At 41.9% G+C, this 20,817-nt stretch overlaps 1 protein-coding gene across 4 annotated transcripts in view; it reads right to left on the bottom strand.

Annotated features, from left to right (window-relative positions):
• The window catches only part of LOC111858511 (echinoderm microtubule-associated protein-like 2), a 42,618-nt gene extending 23,806 nt beyond the window's left edge, over nt 1-18,812 (bottom strand). Inside the window, exons 1-3 of one of the 4 annotated variants that reach the window (XM_072717136.1) lie at nt 18,274-18,812; nt 864-1,040; nt 421-535 (exon numbers count right to left, since the gene is read on the bottom strand). In XM_072717136.1, coding sequence (XP_072573237.1) covers nt 421-535; nt 864-990 — 242 coding nt within the window. In that variant the 5' untranslated portion in view covers nt 991-1,040; nt 18,274-18,812. Of the gene's footprint in view, nt 1-420; nt 536-863; nt 1,041-5,494; nt 5,557-8,420; nt 8,692-18,273 lie in introns of those variants that run through there. The other 3 variants (XM_072717134.1, XM_072717135.1, XM_023840356.2) reach the window with 3 other exon arrangements.
• Between the last annotated feature and the right edge of the window lie 2,005 nt (nt 18,813-20,817).

Raw genomic sequence — 20,817 nt, 5'->3', positions numbered from 1 at the left:
TAGAGGTATCCAAGGACTAAAATGTGCAGTATTATCTCTGAAAATTAGTATCTGATGACTTTATATATCCAACAGAAGTTCATTCATTTTTAAAGTGGAATAACTTTTACCCATTGTATATCCCTGAGTAAAGTAAATCTGCATCTAATTAAAAGGGGATGAAAAAATGTGTGTGAGTGTGTGTGTATATTATATAATTATATATATACATATATAGATAGATAGATAGATCGATAGATAGATAGATCGATAGATAGATAGATGCAGATTTCTTTGCTGTGACGCAAAGAAAAGGGAAGCTCCTCTTTTTCAGCCAGGGTTCCATAACAGCCGAGATATTCTGCAAAGCTCTGGCTTTTGAGCCCCCCACCCGGGAGACACACAGTCAGACAGTGAGATCATTCCTTAAAGCTGGACAACCTGAACGTTCCGAGAAGCTCCTGACTTTGACGTCTCTGTCTGGGAGTTATGCTGTAGCTGGAGAGTACATTGACGTGGCAGAACTGGCCCAGGGTCTCAGCAGCAGCTGGGTTAACTGGAAAAAAGTAGACATAGACACTTCAGATATTTAAGGCACTTGGTTAACTGATTAGTGGTCCCAATCCTGTGGCTTAGTATTACTCAGCATCTTCATATCATCTGGAAATAGAGCAAATCCAACTCCTACAAGGTGAATTTTTAAGGACAGGACAGTAACAGTAATTAAATAAACCAAATAAAATAAATCAATGTATATTCATATAAAATGAACCTGAGGCAGATTTAGTTTTAATATGATGGTCAGATACTTAGTGCTTAGCGGTTTATAATGCATTTTTTATGTTATGTGCTGGCCCTGTGACCATAGCTGTCACTCAACACACCTGCACTGAGCTCTTGCCAGAGCAGGTGGGTCTGCTGCTCGTGGATGCGCAGTTTGCGCAGAGCGTCTGCCAAAGATGACTTCAGCAGCGTGACCTCATCCTCCTGTGCCCGCAGACGGACCTCCATCAGGGAGAGCTTGTCAGGAAGCTCTGGGCCGCAGCCTCGTGACCTGTCATCTGCGCAAACGGAGAGGGCAGACAATCATGGCTCAGGAACAGCAAATGTTTTTCGATAGATATACTTTTGTATTTCATTTCAGATTTTAGAAAATGGTTTGTGTTCGTCAATGAACACAGCTAGTGCTACTATTTGGTGTAAACATAGAAGTGTTTCATTATTTTACACATTTATAGGCATCCAAGTATTGTACATTACAAAGCTTTGCATTAATAGTGATTGCATTAATGTGTATAGGGCATCAAGTGCCGGGGAGGGGGGGGGAGCGGGGGGGACCAAAACAGCCTAAACATCATCATAATTGGGGTGTGGATTTGATGATATCAGATTGTGAACGATTAAAATGTCTCCACAGTCTGCCTTTACGGTGCAGTTCTATGGCTCATACACCCGCCTAAAGTTGATTTGTCAGCCAAATCCATTTCCACACACCAATAAACCAGTAATAGCAAACAGTAGGTAGTGCTTTGGGTTTCTTCCTCTCCGCCTCCCACACCCTCATCCCACGTGCAACACTATTCCATATTTGGCCACAAAACAGTTAAAGTTTTCATACAGGAGTCGGGGTATCTGTTCTTAAACTGGGATAAAATACAATTACAGGGTTGGCAACTAGTTAAATCACGTCCTCTGCCATGTCACACACATGGAGAGCTCAAAGCAAACCTGAACAAAGCCGGCCTTAATAGAGCCCTGGCCAGACATCCTACTGCTGCTTGTTAAATAGTTTCACTTGGAGTGACAGCAGACAGCCAAGTTACAGCTTATGTCCAAAAACCTGATCCAGATCTGTTAACAATATTACTTAGACCTTCTTCCCTTTCTATTTATCTAAAAGGTTATAAATTAAGATCACAACTGATAAGTACAGAAAATTCTTATTACTCTCTTGTTCTCCTGCATTTCTTCAATATTCCAATTTGTGATTTTTGTTACCATATTTGTTACTATATCTGTTAACTCTGCAAACCTCTGTGACCATTGTAACCGACTGAAGGGACTACTGAAGGAACAAGTAATGAATAACAGAAGTGAAATACTGATCTCTTGATCGATCATCGTTTATGAATAATGATGCAGTGACTATATTTTAACAAATCATGAACAAATATAGTTGCTGCTTGAGATAAAAGACGCATCATGATTCATAAATGATGAACGAACATGAGATTAGTATTTCACTTGTTCCTTCAGTAGGTCACAAAGGTTTTCAGTAGTAATTAGTTATTGTCACGATCGTGGGCGAGCGGTGCAGGTAAGCAGACGATCGGAGCCAGGACTTCAGGAACGAAGGGGATTTATTGGGGTAACGGGACCGGGGAAGCACGATAGACAACATCAATGGTGAGTCTGGCGAAGACAGACTCAAACGAAGACTAAATACACAAGACATGCCACGGAGAACGAGCCACAGGTGAGATCCATCAGGGAAGAACACGAGGCAATGAGGGGGGCATGGCACACATCGGGATCGTACGGAGCAGGACGTGACAGTTATTACTTAGTAATAACTAAGTGCAGTGGTACCTCGGTTCTCGAACTTAATCCGTTCCGGACTCCGGATCGAATCCTAAAAAGTTTGAGTTCTGATCGAATTTTTCCGACAAGAAATAATGGAAAACCAATTAATTAATTAATTGATTCCCGGGCCCCCAAAATTACACCTAAATATGTTTTTTTTTTTTTTAGCATTTAAACACAAAATGAACAGGATATAACAAGAAGAGCATTTTTTTCTTAATGGCTTCCAAAACGATAAAGATCTTATCCCAACATTACCCCTGTCCTGCCCTGATCGTTCGCTCCTTCCGTGTGCCACGCCCCCTCGTTAACCTTGTGTGGGATCCCCATGTGATCAGCTTCTGGTTGTTGTCATTAGTCCTCTGTATTAAGTCTGCGTTTCAGTTTGTTTCCCCAGTCCGGTCATTGGGTGCGTTCGACTTCAAGAGAGTCTAGCTGCAGACACCTGTAGAGTGGAGCTCCACCGGAAATATGTCACCTCCACAGGAAACACGTGATCTTTAAGGACGTAAAGTGGAGCTCCGGTTAGGGTTAGGGTTAAGGTTAAGGTTAGGGTTTATTCGCTGTGACACAGAGTTAAGGCCACGTGTTTCCTGTGGAGGTTACGTATTTCCGGTGGAGCTCCACTCTACAGGCATCTGCAGCTGGACTCTTCTCTTCGACTTGCTTACAGAGCTGGCTTAAAGCAACGCATTCTGAATCGATCCTGACGCAATGCATTACGGTTAGATGCATTGCGACCTCTCACCCGGCTGCACAAACTGGAACCGCCTCCGTGACGACACACCTTTGCTCTTATTGGCTGAAGAGTTTAGTTACACGCATGACGTTTGTATCCCAGCCTTCCCAGGCAGTTCTGATGCGTAATCTGCTCTATTTCTCCCGAATATCACGTAAAGCAGTGAGAACTGGTTTTCAGTTAAGTTACCTGATAAAATAAAGTTTAAATAAATGACATAAATGCTCTAATAGTACACGTAAGTTAGTGGTTTATTTATCGTTAGTTACTGTAATGTTGCGCTGCTTTATTTGGTTAATCGTCCAGTCTGTGAAGAAGGCATTCAAGTAAGAATTGCATTGTAGTATGATTCATTTCCTGGTGCATACAATTTATATTAGGTCAGCATTCACGGTTCGACTTCTGATATTCAGATCAAGTTCTAGGTCAAACTGGTTTGTTCAACTTTCAAGAAATTCGACTTCTAGTGAGTTCGAGAACCGAGGTAGCACTGTATTTGTGCCCCATTATCAGTATTTGTTACCATTATCAGTCATGATGCATTACATAAATATAGATTTTTAGGATTGCAGTTCCAGAAAGCACAATACTGAATGGTACAAATATTTCTGCAGTAACAACATCCCCCCCCCCGCCCCCGATCAAAATTCAGTACCCCTGGAGCAGAGTCCTGGCTCAGCAGTGAAAATATGGGGTTTTGAAAACATCTGGATTCTGTGTCTTCTGTGGCAGCAGCCAGTGTGCAAAGCATGAAGAAGCAGCAGCAGAAGGTCGCAGTGAGGTCGCGGATAGCGTGGGGTTTGGCCCAGAAGGCCGCCCGATAGACTCTCTGTTCATCATGTCGCTGGGATCATCTCCAAAGGAGTCGGGACACAGGCAGCTCAACTTACTGCTTTATATCCAAAACATTAAGACAACATCTGCTGAAATTATTCTTTAGCAAAGCATAGGAAATTCAGTAGAACAGGGTAATCATTGGTACCATAATTTGCTATTGTTGTTCTTTTGTTGCTTTTTTCCACAATACATTTTTATTTGCTTGTAATAATACAGATATGTATAAGATGAGTGTATATTATTGGTCGAGATCCTCCTAGAACCTTCAGATGATGAACTCATGTATGTATCCATAAGGGATGTGCTTTTCAAGTGATTCAATGCAATTTGGAGATTTTGAGCAGCCAGATGAAAGGCAGCCAAACAGCACATTGCATGTGCTTAGGGACCTGAAGAAATATGCTTGATCAATCCACTTAAGCTGAACTGATATCCAACTGTGCCAAACTGAAGCACAATTTACATAAAAATGTCTGCCAAATAAATCATATTAAAATAAAATGCAAACAGCCCCACACTTAAAAAAATGTACATAAACATGATACTTGGACAATTAAAGACTGCCTTTCAAATTTAAGCTATTGAAATTTGAGACAGTATAAGTGGGGGGTGGAGGTTGCAGTATAGAAAGACTTTGGCCTGTAATCAGACAGTAAACATTTGTCTGTGTGGTGTCCACAGAAAAGCCTCTGTTTTGTGCTCAGAACTACATGTCCCAGGGGTTATAAACTCATTTCTGCTCATTTCCTCTTATTGTCATTATGAAACAAAACAGAACAAAACAGGCCCTCTCATCTTCCTTTTTCTGTTGTAACTAATCTCAGCAGACTGCAACAGCTCTGCATGGAGCATGAAGTGAAAGATCATGTAGACGAACGGTGTGTGAGGCTGGCACAATGAGGAAGACAGCTCAGGGTGACCTTAGCACTGGGCTGATCACACAAACGGTACAAGCCACAAGCATTCACATTTCCCATTGACTTTCCATTTTCTCCCATTTTTTATGAAATTGAATATATAAATAAAACCAGCAAAAAACTCACATTATCGGTTTCTAAAATAGATGATGATACCAAGAAAAGTTTTATCTTTACAGACACCTAAGGTCTTACTATTTCAGAAATATCCATCTAGATTACCACCAATGCAAACACCATACAGATACCAAAATCATACAACTAAAATAACCACAAAAGCCTCAGTGAAGACAGACACACACATCTGCTTCACATCAGAGGGACACACACACCCTCATGGAGAACAACATGGGACACTTTCACTGCCTCTCACACTACAGCACAGGCTAGCTGTCACTACACGGCAAGCAAGATCAAAATGGGACAGATGGATACTTACAGGAGGACCTCGATACTTCTTATTCCATGATAATAGTTTACACAGGAGTAGCACCAGATATCCCTGCTCTTATGTGGTGGTACCATTGCTCTGTTTAAGGACCACACACAGACTAGGGCTGGGTGTTATGTACCAATCATCATACCTCGATATTGTTTAGCTCAACGGCGATATACGATATACGTATATCTTGATGTTTTTCCCATGAAGTAATTACAAAAAGACAGTTCCAAGTCAAATCCGAATGTCCCCAACATCACACAGGCACTTTTATTAGCAGACAGCTGTACATGTATGAAAAAACGGTTCAAAAATAAACTACCAGCATATATTATTCTACCAACCAGCTCCTGTTTGCTAGCTCGCCTCGTGCCTGTGTCTGTCCCCATGTTGTCGCTACATGTAGGACTTGTGAGAGAGGGGGAGGGACGGGTTGTGTTCGGACAGGGAGGGGGCAGGGCAGGGTGGAGATTTGCAAAAGACAGACAGGGAGGTGACCTGGCGGCTGTATGAGTATAATTTTAAAGCAGAATAAACTATATTGACATAAATTATATTGTTTCATCCTATATCTTGCATGAAAATATATCGATATATCTTAAAAACTCTATATATTGCCCAGCCCTAAGAAACACTTACACTCACTGCATGCAAGAAAGGATATGCAGAAACACTTATAGTGGACAAAGTACTGGGACACCTGGCCATTACACCCACAGAAACCTTTATGACATCCCATTCAAAATCCATAGACATCAAAATGGAATTGGTCCCCCCTTTGCCGCAATAACAGCTGCCACCCTTCTGGGAAGACTTTCCACAAGTGAATCTGTGGGAATTTTTGACCATTCATCCAGAAAAGCATTTGTGAGGTTAAGCACTAATGTTGGACATGAAAGCCTGGCTCGTAATCGCCATTCTAGTTCATCTCAAAGGTATTCAATGAGGTTGAGGTCAGGGCTCTATGCAGCCAGTCAAGTTCTTCCACACTAAACTCACCATGTCTTTATGGATCTTGTTTTGTGAACTGAGGCACAGTCATGCTGGGACAGAAAAGGCCCTTCCCCAAACTGTTCTCACAAAATTGGAAGCATAGAATTGTCCAAAATGACTTGGTATACTGAAGCATTAAAAACTCCCTTCACTTGAATTATGGGGCCAAGCCCAACCACTGAAAAATAACCACATACCATTATCCCTCCTCCACCAAACTTTACAGTTGGCACAATGAAGTCAGGCAGGTAATGATCTCCTGGCATCTGCCAAACCCAGACTCCTCCACCACACTGCCAGACAGAGAAGCGTGATTCGTCACTCTACAGAATACATTTCATCCAGAGTCCAGTGGCGGCGTGCTTTACACCACTCCAACTGATTCTTGGCATTGCGTTGGTTAAATGAGGTCTGCATGCAGCTGCTCAGCCATGGAAGCACATTTCATAAAGCTCCCAGTGCATAATTCTTGTGCTGAGGTTAAGGCCAGAGGAAGTTTGGAACTGCAGAGCATTGGCCACTTTTATGCATTATGTGCCTCAGCACTCAGTAATCCTGCTCTGTTACTTTACATGGTTGGCCGCTTTGTGGCTGAATTTCTGTTGTTCCTAATCACTTACACTTTGCAATAATACAACTTACAGCTGACTGTACAATATTTAGCAGGTAAGAGATTTCAAAAACTGACTTACTGCAATGGTGGTATTGTATGACAGTACCATGCTGGAATCCACTGAGCTCTTCAGAACGACCCATTTGTTCACAAATGCTTGTACACCTTACTGTATGGCCAGGTGCTTCATTTTATACACGTGTAGTAATGGGTCTGAATAAAGCACTCACACACCCACAGATGCTCACAAACACATGAACACACACCGAAAGACACAAAAAAGATGATTAAGATATTTAATGCCCATGTGACTCTGCATTTAAACCAGCAAGGAAAATGAAAAGCTGAAGGTGTTCAGGTTCCAATGCACACAGAACAGGCTGAGCAAACACATTACATGATATTTACAACTCGTTATCAAACATTGTCATGTTTGCCTGCAATGGTTGTGTGGGACATTGATAGCCTGAAAGCCACAAATCAGTCACCTTTCTGCTGAAGCTATAGGCTGAATTGACCAGGGCATAAGCATCTTGGATTTTCAGCCCATACAAAATGAGAATCTTAGAGTGTACCTCAATAACTGAATACTCATAAGACCGGTAATAGTGTTGCTGCCATGAACCCAAGCAATCTTAGAAGATTTACTGGCCTTTGAACTGCTATTAACAAAAATTCTGATAAGACATCAACAGTTCCATGAATGCAAAGCAGGAAGTAAAGCCCATTGTTGGATCATTCAGACAGTCCCCCAGTTATGATAATCCAACTTATGGACACCTTGTACTTATGTACGGACTGCCATAAGGCCTATTATATTAAATATTCAGGTTAAAGACAATGGTTCGTAATAATGAATGCATGCACTACTCTCATGAAAACATTGTGTGGCTTCAGTGGTTCAGCGGCTCGGGGTACAGTACAATACCCCATGTATTATTACTGCATTATTAGTATTATTGGGTACCGTATTTACTTTTCAAGTCAAGTCAAGTGGCTTTTATTGTCATCTCAACCATAGACAGTGATACAGTACATAGTGAAACGAGACAACGTTCCTCCAGGACTATGGTGCTACATCAACACAGGACCATGTGCAAATGTGCAAACATTGCAAAAACAGGACAGTGCAGACACAAGACAGTGCAGACACAAGATGAGTGCAATAGAAGAAATGATAATGGAAAAGACATGCAGAGCAGAGCTACTGGTATACAGTCCTGATGGATGTAAAGTGTAAAGTGCAACAGTGCAATGGGTTGTGCAAAAAACTAAAAACTTCCAACTTATCCTACAAATTCAACTAAAAGACAGACTTACAGAACATATCCTGTTTGTAGCCTGGGGAATACCATGTGCTTAGCATCCTGTGTGTGATGGAAAAAAAGTCAGCTCTCCGGAACTGAGGTGACCCCAGTAAGCAGCCTGCATTCTCAGTCTGTCCATATGGGGAGCCATTCCCAGTCTGCAAGGGGACTCTCTGACTGTGGTTTCTGAGTCAGAAGTAGTTGGTGCCATGCAGGATGACATGCCTATCCATGCTTCACTCTTTCATTTCTCCATCTCCCTCCTTGCCATTATCCCTTGAATCTCATACTGCTTGTGTGATCTTTCTGCTCTCCAGTCTACTGCCAGTCACTCCTGGGTCTGACCACCAAAGAGTGAGGTGGGATATAGGTCAGTCATGTCAGAAATAGTCAGAGCTGCTTCTGCTTTTGATTTGCCTGAAAATGAAACTGGTGTTGAAAACCTCAAAGGAGACACAGATGCTCCTCTATTTTCGAACTTTCAGACATACGAACAAAGAGGACTGCAAGTACAAATTGTGTTCATTGGGCTCCTGTTTCATTTCTGCAACATAATTTTTTTTTTTCTGTGTGCCAATTCCGCCTAGTATGACGTCTGGCCGCTACTCCCGTCGCGCAGCACCACAGCGTGCGAACTCCCAGCATCCTAGTTCTTTGTACCTGCGTATACCCTTAAATGATGTTGAATAACGACTTACCAACATTTCAAGTTACGAACGGCTGTTTGGAACGTATCTCATTCGTAAGTAGAGGAGTGTCTGTACACAGAAATATCACTATAAGCAAAGAGGATGTGACACAGAGAATGAGCTCTGGTCTACAATGTACCCATGACCTTGTTTTCCATAGGGGATATTCTCAAAACAGAACTAAATTTCCTCTGCAAACACTGTGTGCATTCAAATTCTCTTCCTTTTTACTCCTCGTGTGTATATATTACTTATTGTGAAAACTTTCTTAAAGGATGTTCCTGTTAGGATACTTGCCCAAAGATCCATGATTAAAAACAAACAGTCAGTGGTTACAACTAGGTTATCCTGAATACTAATCCAGGTGACCAAAGGCCTCTCCTCTGCCCTGTATTGAAGTATAGAGCAATATGTTGAAAATGGAGTCAGACCACAGACAAAAGAGATTAAGTTATGAAAGTCCTACCCCCACAGTGGCACTAACAAGAAATAATTTGGAAGGCTACGTTCAACACACTGTGAGGTGTTATCTGCTGCTAAAGAAAGACAATCATTTTGAAATTTCAGGAATCATCTGACAGCTGTGAGGTGGGATATTAAGAGATCTCCAATCAGGGCCAGATCATCATCTTCATATATTTAGCTGAAATACCAAATGGCAAGGACAACATTTGCTTGCATAGTTAAATATCCATACTTGGAGTTAGAAGAGATAGTTCCCATCCCATAACTCTTACAGTTCAAGACGACTTAAACTGTTGGGTCAAAATGCAGGACAGACATCATTGCAGCATTCACACAAGAAGCATAATGAACCCTGTTTGCAATCCAGCAGTAAGATCCTTCCAAATCAAAGCTAAGTAAGTCAATAATGTGCATTTTAATAAGGTACGATACTATTGCTGTTATCTCAAAAGACTGTGAGGCAGAATTTTGTCTTTGGTATTGTGAACGGTCTCCCTGGCATGACTGTCTGCATAGGAAGTCTTTGTTACTGAACTGTTTCATTGGGCCCATGGCCCTCCAGTCCATGAGCGAACATGTCAGTCATCACAAATATCAGAACCTTGAGAACCAGGTCTAGCCTTTTGGCAGGTGGCTGGGTCGATGTTTTGCTTGGGTGGACAAACTCAAAATAGCAAACAAAAAATGGAACAAACGTAGACAAACAATACTGCACACTCAGGAGTTAAAGGTACGCAAACCAGGTCAACCTTTGTTCATTAAATGTCATTCAATTTGTGTTCTACTTAAAATGTTACTTGTAATACTCTCTAGGAAAGCCAGACACAAAGGCACCTGTGATAACTAAGGAGTACAAAGGTCAAGCCCTACGTTATTTTATCTGGTGAGCAGCCTTATCTTGCACCATTTACACAAAACACTATTAGAACGTGTGTGAGTGTTTGCTTCTAATAGATTGGTTGTCCATTTCTTTGCTTATTCTACTAGTGCTTACAGGAAAATAGAATAAAATATTGTTTATGTTTATCATTCCTATTGAATGTTTTCTCTATTTGGTGCCACGGTAGCTCTGTGAGTACCACTATTGGGGGCAGCGTGTGGCTCAGTGGGCTAAGCCGTGTGCCTGTAATCACAAGGTCGCCAGTTCAAGCCCAGCCTCAGCACGTCTGCGGGTCCTTGAGCAAGACCCTCAATCCCCAGCTCCCTGGACGTCGCTACAGGTGGCTGCCCTTCGCGGACAGCTTGCTCTACAAAGAGCAAGTTGAGGGAGGCGTAAAAACAATTTCCCCACGGGGATCAATAAAGTATCAATTATTGCCTCACACCTCTAGTGCCCTCTAGCGGTTCAAATCTCTGCCCTGCTCTGTGTGGAGTTTGTAAGTTGGGCCCATGACATGTGGGGGGTCCTGTGCAGTCAGACTAAATGGTGATTCTAAATGACCCATAGTGTATGACTACATATGTTTTACTGTGTTTTGTGATGGCCTGGCATCCCATCCAGCATGTCCCCCAGCCCTCTACTGCCAGGCATAACCTCCAGGCTGCCCTTGACCAGATAAGAGATGCATGGATGGATCATTACATCCATGGCACACCAGAAGGCACTGCTGTCTCCCCTGCAGCCCTGCATGCATTCAGCTTGCCTGTTCTCCCTACGGTTCTGCAGGCTTTTCCTTTTGTTTGTCTGACGTGGGTTACTGGCCATTTATTGGAATTACAGACTGTGGGAACTGAAAGAGGGGAGATTCTTGGAGTGAGCTTTCAGTGCTGCTAGCCCAGGTCATTGTGGTGGGCGATATGCTGAAACTCTGCCAGCTGCAGCATTCCAGAACTCCAGACCATGATCCAATCAACAAGCTGTGGTTTGAGATGAAGGTTTTTATTGTTCCATGGCCACGCGTTCCATGCCAAGAGTAATGTCAAGCTGACAATTTAATCGCAAAAGGCAAGAACTGTCTGGTGAATTTACTTTATCAACCCTGCAAAACTCAAATACTTGGGTCAGCAGATCTAATATGAAGCAATTGGGAGGTATGATGTAAGACTTTAATTGTGCTCAGTTTGTGGGAGCACTGGTCTAACCCACTAACCAGTTAACCTGACAGGGGCAGGCAGACCGCTGATTGAACAAAGCAGGGGGGGGATTTGCCTGGGGATTTACAGAATGAGGCACACAAGTAAACACACACAAGTAAACACACATGCTTCTTTCCCTAGTCATGTTTCTCATGCCATTGCATAGTTTCTGCATGTAGATCAGTCAAAAACAAACACAGAAACAAACCAACAAAAGTGAGGATAGGACTGTATAATGGATTACAACAGAACCAGAGACTCAAATGACATCTGCACTTATGCTTCCATTGTGATGAATGCAATGTGATTTAGCGAAATTTAACAAAAAGATTGGGCATCTTTGAATCGTTCAATTTATAAAATGTCTTTGTTTGCATCTAGCTTTATAGCCGTGAGCCAACAGACTTGGAGAGAAAACCCTAATTCCTTCCTCAGAACATATTTGTGTAAAAGAAGACCTTCCTTCCAGGGAATATTTATAACAGTTAATTTGCCGAAAAGTCCCACTCCCACATTTTCTGCTCTACCAGCAGATTAGACTAAAAAAGTCAAATGTTTGGTCAACAGATGTTTTTTAATAGATACCGCACATAATGGAATGGATAGGCAGCAGATTGTCAGCAAAACAGCATCTTACACTTGATGATGTATATATGTATATTTCCAAACCCTTATCCGTATGACATACATAATCATCTATGATGATTTTTAGATAACTTAAGCATTTATTTCATTTGGCTTAATTGAGCTGCTGATTGAATTAATCACTTAAATGTGAAACCAGGGTGTATTCAACAAGGCAATGGAGCATTGTTTAATTTAATTTCAAAATGTGTTTCATGAGAAAAAAAATTAACAAACATTTCTAAAACTCCTTGGCTTTGCGCTTTTACATTTGTAGCGTTCATTATTAACTAATATTGATTTCTTTATTGCGGACAAAGAATATATTACATTTATTTAGCTGGACATAGAAGTGATGATCAGAAAGTAGAGTCAGATTAAGTCCCTGGAACAGCTGGGATTAAGAGTCATGTTCAGCTAAGACACCAGCAACCTTCTGATAACAGGCACACATCTCCAAGCCAATTAACAAATATATCTATTCTTTTTCAAATTCCACACATGACCACAAATATGTCACAATGTTTATTTAAGAACATAAGAAATTTACAAATGAGAGGAGGCCATTTGGCCCATCAAGCTCGTTTGGGGAGAACTCAGCTAATAGCTCAGAGTTGTTAAAATCTTATCTAGCTCTGATTTAAAGAAACCCAGGTTTTAGCTTTCGCTACACTAACAGGAGGACTATTCCATACTCTAAAATACATTTAAGTTATTATTAATTTCAAAGTAGCCACAATGAAAGTTAAATTGTAATTCTCAGTCAGGCCTAATAAATCAAACAATACTGCTGGATGGCGACTGTATATTAAGGTTTATTAAGGTGGCGACTGTATATTAAGGTTTGATCCAGACAGGAAGGTGAACAGAGCAACATGACACAGGATGGCAGAAAAAAGGAGAAGATGGAGCGAGTGGAGACATATTTAACAAAAGCAGTAGGGATGAGCAAACGTTAACTCACTATTAAGTGTGGACTGGGTGCAGTTTTGGGGTTTGGGCATTTTTATTGAGGAAAATCTTTATATAATGAACACCTGAATTCACCAGAATGTCCAAGTGCTCCCAAGCAGCATCCCATTTTTCACGTGATGGGGAAGGTAGGTGTCTAGACTCAATAAATCACAAGATATGGCTCATGAGAATAATTATGGGGGCATTGCTGACAGGCGATCCTGCTGCAGCTTAAAATGCCATTTACTCTTACTGATGTCAGACAGTTGTATGCTTAATGCTTGGACATTAGATGATGATAAATCAGCGTGATGACACGTTGCAGACTATTCTTCCATTGTCAGAAGGACAGAGAAATAAAACTGGGAAAACCAGCATGGGTCTGAGCAGGAAACACTTGAAATGCTACCTGATAGATGTCATTTTGCTGAGATAAATCTTAAATTCTCCCTCATGGATCTCTATGATCATAATACATCGGTATGTATATCAGACCTCATCTGCAAGGCCCCCAAACACTTTCAACTTTTATTGTTAGATGTATTCAGAGGAACACAGTGAGACTCTTATGCCACAGTTGCTGGAGAGTGGACAGGTGCATGGGACAGCAGACTCTACACCAGTCAGATGTAGTATTAAAATCACTGATAGGTAAAGAGAAGAACATTGATTATCTCATTACAATGGCACCTGTCAAGAGGGACATTATATATTAGGCAAGTGAACAGTCAGTTCTTGAAGTTCTTGCGTTGCAAGCAGGGAAAATTGGCCAGTGTAAGGATCGGGGCCAAATCATGACTAGACAACTGGGTCAGAGCATCTCCAAAATGGCAGGCTTTGTAGGATGTTACTGGTATGCAGTGGTCAGTACCTACCAAAAGTGGCCCAAGGAAGGCTAACTGGTGAACTGTTGTTGGGGTCATAGGTGCCCAAGACTCACTAAGGCACATGGGGAGCGAAGGCTAGCCCATTTGGTCTGATAAGAACATAAGAACATAAGAACATAAGAACTATACAAACGAGAGGAGGCCATTCGGCCCATCGAGCTCGCTTGGGGAGAACTTAACTAATAGCTCAGAGTTGTTAAAATCTTATCTAGCCCTGATTTAAAGGAACCCAAGGATTCAGCTTGCACTACGTTATCAGGAAGACTATTCCATACTCTGACTACACGCTGTGTAAAGAAGTGCTTCCTTAAATCCAGTTTGAAATGTTCTCCCGCTAATTTCCACCTATGGCCACGAGTTCTTGTATTTGAACTAATGCTGAAGTAACTATTCGGTTGAACAGCATCCAAACCTGTTAGAATCTTATAGACCTGGATCATGTCCCCCCTCAGTCTCCTTTGCTTGAGGCTGAACAGATTTAGCTCAAATAACCTTTCCTCGTATGACATTCCTCTAAGACCAGGAATCATTCTTGTGGCCCTACGCTGCACCTTTTCTAAGGCCGCTATGTCCTTTTTAAGATATGGTGACCAAACCTGTACACAATATTCTAGGTGAGGTCTCACCAAGGAATTGTATAATCTTAGCATTACCTCCCTTGACTTAAACTCCACACACCTGGAGATGTACCCCAACATCCTATTGGCCTTTTTTATTGCTTCCCCACACTGGCGAGAATGAGACATGGAAGCATCAACATACACACCAAGGTCTTTCTCATAATCAGCTACCTTTATTTCAGTAGGTCCCATAAAATACCTGTACTTTATATTTCTGCTCCCTACATGGAGTACCTTACATTTGTCTATGTTAAATTTCATCTGCCAGGTGTCAGCCCAGTCACTAATTAAATTAAGATCCCGCTGTAGCTGCTGAGCCGCTAGTTCAGTATCTGCTACACCACCCACCTTGGTGTCATCTGCAAATTTCACCAGTTTACTGTATATATTGGTGTCTATATCATTTATGTAAATTAGGAACAAAAGTGGTCCTAAAATTGAACCCTGCGGTACCCCACTATGAACGCAGGCCCACTGTGACATCGAGCCTCTTATAACTACTCGCTGCTTCCTATCCGTTAACCAGTTATCAATCCAAGTCGCTACAGTTCCTAAAATACCTGTCGCTTTGAGTTTAAGTGAGAGCCTCTTGTGGGGAACAACATCAAAAGCCTTTTGGAAATCTAAATAGATGACATCATAGGCCTTCTTATCATCAACTTCCTGAGTAGCTTCCTCAAAAAACTCCAACAGATTTGTTAAACAGGATCTACCTCTCCTAAATCCATGCTGGCTATCCCTCAAAATGTTATTTGAGTCCAGGTAATCTACCATTTTCTCTTTGATTATAGCCTCCATAACTTTACCAGTTATACAAGTTAGACTGATTGGCCTATAGTTTGACAAATTACTTCTATCCCCTTTTTTGAAAATGGGCGTTATGTTGGCATGCTTCCAATCAGAAGGTACCACACCTTCAGATAAGGATTTTTGAAACAGTAATGTTAAGGGTCGGCAAATAATATCCCTCATCTCTTTTAACACTATAGGTAAGATGCCATCAGGGCCCTGTGATTTATTTATTTTGAGCTTAGCTAGGCTTTGCAAAACATCAGCTTCAGTTATATATATATTAGTTATAGACGATGTTGAATTAGTAATAAGAACTGGTAAGTTACTAGTGTCCTCGACAGTGAATACCCGTGCAAAACTATCATTGAACTCATTTACTATGTCAATGTCGTTTTCAATTATAAGACCCTTACTATCCTGCAGATTAGTAATTTCAGCTTTTAGAGCTCTTTTAGAGTTAAAATACTGGAAGAAACTTTTAACGTCATCCTTAGCCTCCAATGCGATCTTCCTTTCGACATTCCTTTTAGCTCGTCTAATGTCATTTTTTAATTCAGCCTGTAGATTTAGATACTCTTGCTTTATTATGTCATCATCAGTTATTTTCCATCTCTGGAACAAAGCCCTTTTCCTCCTTACTTTATACTTTATGTCCCTATTAAACCACCTAGGTTGCAATTTCCTAGATTTATTTTTGCTAGAAACAGGTATGAAGTCCTCTTGTACTTGCAATAACGTGCTTTTAAAAAATTCCCATGCCTCTTCAACAGTTTTGTTATTTAACTCCATCCAGTTCACGGTTTCTAGTTTTAATCTCATACAATTGAAGTTAGCCTTCCTAACATTATATATTTTTGATTTGGACTTTGCTCTTCGGGCACTAAACTTAACCTCAAATTTAACCATGTTATGATCGCTACTGTCAAGTGGTTCTAAAACATCTAATTTACCAATCCTGTCCTGGTTATTAGACAAAACAAGATCAAGAATGGCATCTCCCCTGGTAGGGGTGTTAACAAACTGAGTAAAAAAACAATCCTGTACTAATTCCACCATCTCAAGTTCATTTTCAGAAGAGCCAGCAACAATGTCCCACTGTATCCCCGGTAGATTAAAATCACCCATAACTACCACATCATTTTTATTGCTCATAATCCTAATATCACTGTATAACAATCTGCTTTCCTCAGCAGCTACATTGGGTGCTCTGTAACAAACACCGACAATTAGGCTATTTGAGTTTGTAGCATCTAATTTTACCCATATAGCTTCCGTACTTTTACTTATATCAGTAAGCTCCCTTGCCTGCAAGATTTCCTTTACATATACTGCAACACCACCTCCCTTCTTACCTATACGGTCTTTACGGAACAATGTGTAACCATCCATATTATATTCTTGTCCATCCTTATCACTCAACCACGTTTCAGTTATTGCTATAATATCATAAGAGTCCGATGAGATAAGAGCCTCTAAATCATGAATTTTATTCCTAATACTCCTGGCGTTTAAATACAGACAACAAAGGGTAGGCTTATTACAGTGCCTACTTATAATATGATTTTTTTGGGCTTTCCGTTTCCCCCCAGTTACATACTTAACTAACCTCCCTGCCCCCCCAGTCCCTAGTTTAAACATTCCTCAACTACTCTACAAATACGCCTTCCCAGTACACTGGTTCCCCTCCGGTTCAGATGCAACCCATCCGGCTTGAACAGGTCCCACCTGTTCCAGAAGGTCCTCCAGTGCCCCATAAACCTAAACCCCTCTTTCCTACACCATCCTTTTAGCCACGCATTTAATCTCCTTATCTCAGCTAACTTAGCCTCACTTGCGCGTGGCACGGGGAGTATTTCGGAAAATACCACCATGGACGTTCTGCTTCTAAGCTTATTGGCGACTTCTATAAATTTATCCTGCAGAACAGCCCTTCTACCCTTGCCTATGTCGTTGGTGCCAACATGCACCACGACAACTGGATCCACCCCAGCTGGGGCCAAAAGCTTGTCCACACGATCTGGAAGGTCTCCTACCTGGGCACCAGGCAGGCAAGACACCGTACGGGACCCTCTATCACGCGTGCACACATAACTGTCTACTCCCCTAATAATTGAATCCCCCACTACCACAACCTCCCTCTTTCTGGGGGGAGGGGGCTCCTCAGTGCCCAAGGGCCCACCTGCTTCCCCAGTCCCTTCCGGCTCTAAAGCTGGAAGCACCTGAAACCTGTTAGACACAGACACCTCAGGTGATGCCGCCTCTGTAACGTGTGTACGCCTTTTCCTGCGTCTACGACCTACGGTCACCCAGCTCTCTCGACCTCTCTGCTCTTCATTCTCCCTCCCCCCCGTTAGTGGCGTACACACCGTCTCCCTAAACGGCGTATCAACTAGCTCATCTAACTCACTGTTGCATTGGATGCGAGCCAGTTGCTCCTCAAGGTCGCGAACCTTGACCATGAGTGAGTCCACTAGCTTACATCGCTCGCAGATGAAGTCCGACTGGACACTAACGTCCAGAAGGGCAAACATCTTGCAAACGCAACACTGAGCTGGCCCCATAATTAACTAACTCACTATGACCCCGTACTCCCAGCCCAGTAAATTTATATAGTGTATTTAACTATAAAGATTAATTTGCGTAACAATAAATGCAGTAACGTGCGGAGTACACTAAAATAAGTTATTACTTGTGTTAAAACGGAACTTAATTATTATTTTATTAAAAATTTTAAACCTGATAAACTTACTACTACTTACCAGAAGAACTTCTGCCTGAACCAAGTATGAACTAAAAACAAGGCGAAATCGAAGTTGCTCTTGGGAGGTCGAAAAACCACAAAAACCCCCTCACAGCAGGCTAGCTACTGCCGGAGCGGGAAAAAAGTGGAAAATGTCCTCCCGGCCCCGACTGGCGACCGAGCAAAGCTCAGGAGCAACTGTCCTTTTCCGACGCTTGGTAGCGATACCGACGTTAGATGTTATTAGTTATAATCGCCCCGCGGGTGTGTGTTACGGAGTTTAAACGCGGACAGAAAAACGCCGCGCACGCGACACCCGCAGCTCTCTGTCGGTAATAATCGCGCTGTTGATTAACAGACAGGACAGACAAGCACTCACGCTGACCGAAATAAGAACAATAAATAGAAATAAACAGCCACCCACGTAAACAGGTAAAGCACACAAACACTCAAAACACTCCAAAAAAACAATCCCAAACAATCGCTGCAGCTCAACACCACTCTCTCGCAGCAATCCCAGCAATCCTCGCAGCAATCCCAGCAATCCCTGCGCTGTTTAACCAACCAATGGGTTCCAAAATTGAGATTGAGAACAAGTCACTGATCTCCCAGGAGAGCTACTATCACACAAATTGCTGAAAAAGTTAATGCTGGCTATGATAGAAAGGTGTCAGAACACACAGTGCGTCACAGCTTGCTGCATATGGGGTTGCGTAGCCGGAGACTGGTAAAAATGCCCATGCTGCCTCCTGTCCAACGTCAAAAGTGCCTACAATAGGTGGTTGAGCATCAGAACTGGACCATGGAGCAATGGAAGAAGGTGGCCCGGTCTAATGAGTCACGTTTCCTGTTACATCATGTGGATGGCGGAGTGCATGTGCAGCAGGATGCACCATGGCGAAAAGTCAAGCCAGCGAAGGCAGTGTGATGCTCTAGGCAATGTTTTGCTGGGAAGTCCTTGGTCCTGGCATTCATGTGAATGTTACTTTGACACATATGACCTACCTAAACACTGCTACAGACCAAGTACAACCCTTCATGCCAAAGGTATTCCCCTATCTAAGTGGTCTCTTTCAGCAGGATAATGCGCCCTGCAACAAAAATTGTTCAGGAATGGTTTGAGGAGCATAAAAAAGAGTTCCAGGTGTTGACTTGGCCTCCGAATTCCCTAGATCTCAATCCGATGGAGCATCTGTGGGATGTGATGGTTCCATGGAGGCCCCACCTCACAACTTACAGGACTTAATGGATCTGCTGCTATTGTCTTGGTGCTAAATACCACAAGCAGTACTGGTCCTAGCCAATGTGGCGCCCTAGGGGAGCATCAGTGCCGGCACCCCCTCAGAAGTTGAGGCCCTAGGCGGCCGCCTGTGTCGCCTGTAGGATTGGCCAGTCCTGCATTAGATGACAGCTGTCAGCTCCACTGATTTAATATCTCGCAAACTGAAGGTATGTGGGCTTACCCGTGAAGCGCAGGCGGTGCAGATTCAAGGGCGGTCACTTTGTTAACATCTAGTATTCTTTGAAGTGCGTTATATTTTGGGACACTTCCCCCGCTTGTACCGAAAAAAAGAGCCCCACGCAATTGGATAAATACTGACCCACACAGCCAAGCTTTATTCCCACAACGAATGCTGACCTCTTTCCTTCACTCTGGGAAAAATATTTTTGGTTCCCCCCACTACACATGGATGCATGTGTTGTGTTATTTATCGTTGCTTTCATCATAAAATAAGAAAAAAATAGTTTTAGATAGGCATGCAGTTAAATATTACGTGGTTCTGTTGTTCCCCATGTGTGCTTGATTTTTTAAAATAGCCAATTTATTTAGATTTTAAACTTCGTCTGGAATCAGCCTTGTTTGATCTAGAAGTGTTTCACATGCCTTATCGGCCAAAATTTTCCTTTTTGTCTTTTTTCAGCTTGTACACACCATCTGGGACAATTAAATAGTCTGCAGTCATTCACGCAATGCATGCCACTGGTACCGTACAAAGATGGGTAGGTCTAAGAGGTCCTGTGTAGCGAGGGTGTTTTAAATTACCAGCTAAGCTTTCACAAGATTTACTTAAATGACGGTTAGTCTGGAATTAGTAATACGCAGACTGTACTACTTAATAGGCTTTGCTAAGCAGGTAAATTCATGTGGGTTTGTTCTTTTCATATTATGACACATTAATACCAACTAGTTTTAAGAATAGTGGAATGTTACACTTTTTTTCTCAGCAGTCATTTAATACAACTCATATCAGTGCATTCGCATAGATCCTTTAATTGAATATTATAGTATATTAATCGGAGAGTGAGTAACATGCGATATTACACAATTAATATTTAATATTACACTGCGGTAATGGCATAGATTGAAAATAAATACATAAACGTAGGCCTACGTGCATTTTAATAATGTTGGATAATACAAAATGTATTATTTTGATACTTAATTTACACTGCACTATACTGTACTTCGTTTTGATTAATGTGTAAACGTTTTATCAGTTAATAAAAGAATAAAAGCGTGTGACAATCACAAAGTATACACACTCAGAACTCCTGCTATTTG

Source organism: Paramormyrops kingsleyae, chromosome 10 (assembly GCF_048594095.1).
Source record: "Paramormyrops kingsleyae isolate MSU_618 chromosome 10, PKINGS_0.4, whole genome shotgun sequence".
NCBI lineage: Eukaryota > Metazoa > Chordata > Actinopteri > Osteoglossiformes > Mormyridae > Paramormyrops > Paramormyrops kingsleyae.
The sequence above is the reverse complement of the archived record's forward strand: the minus strand, read 5'-3'. Positions and strand labels throughout refer to the sequence as shown.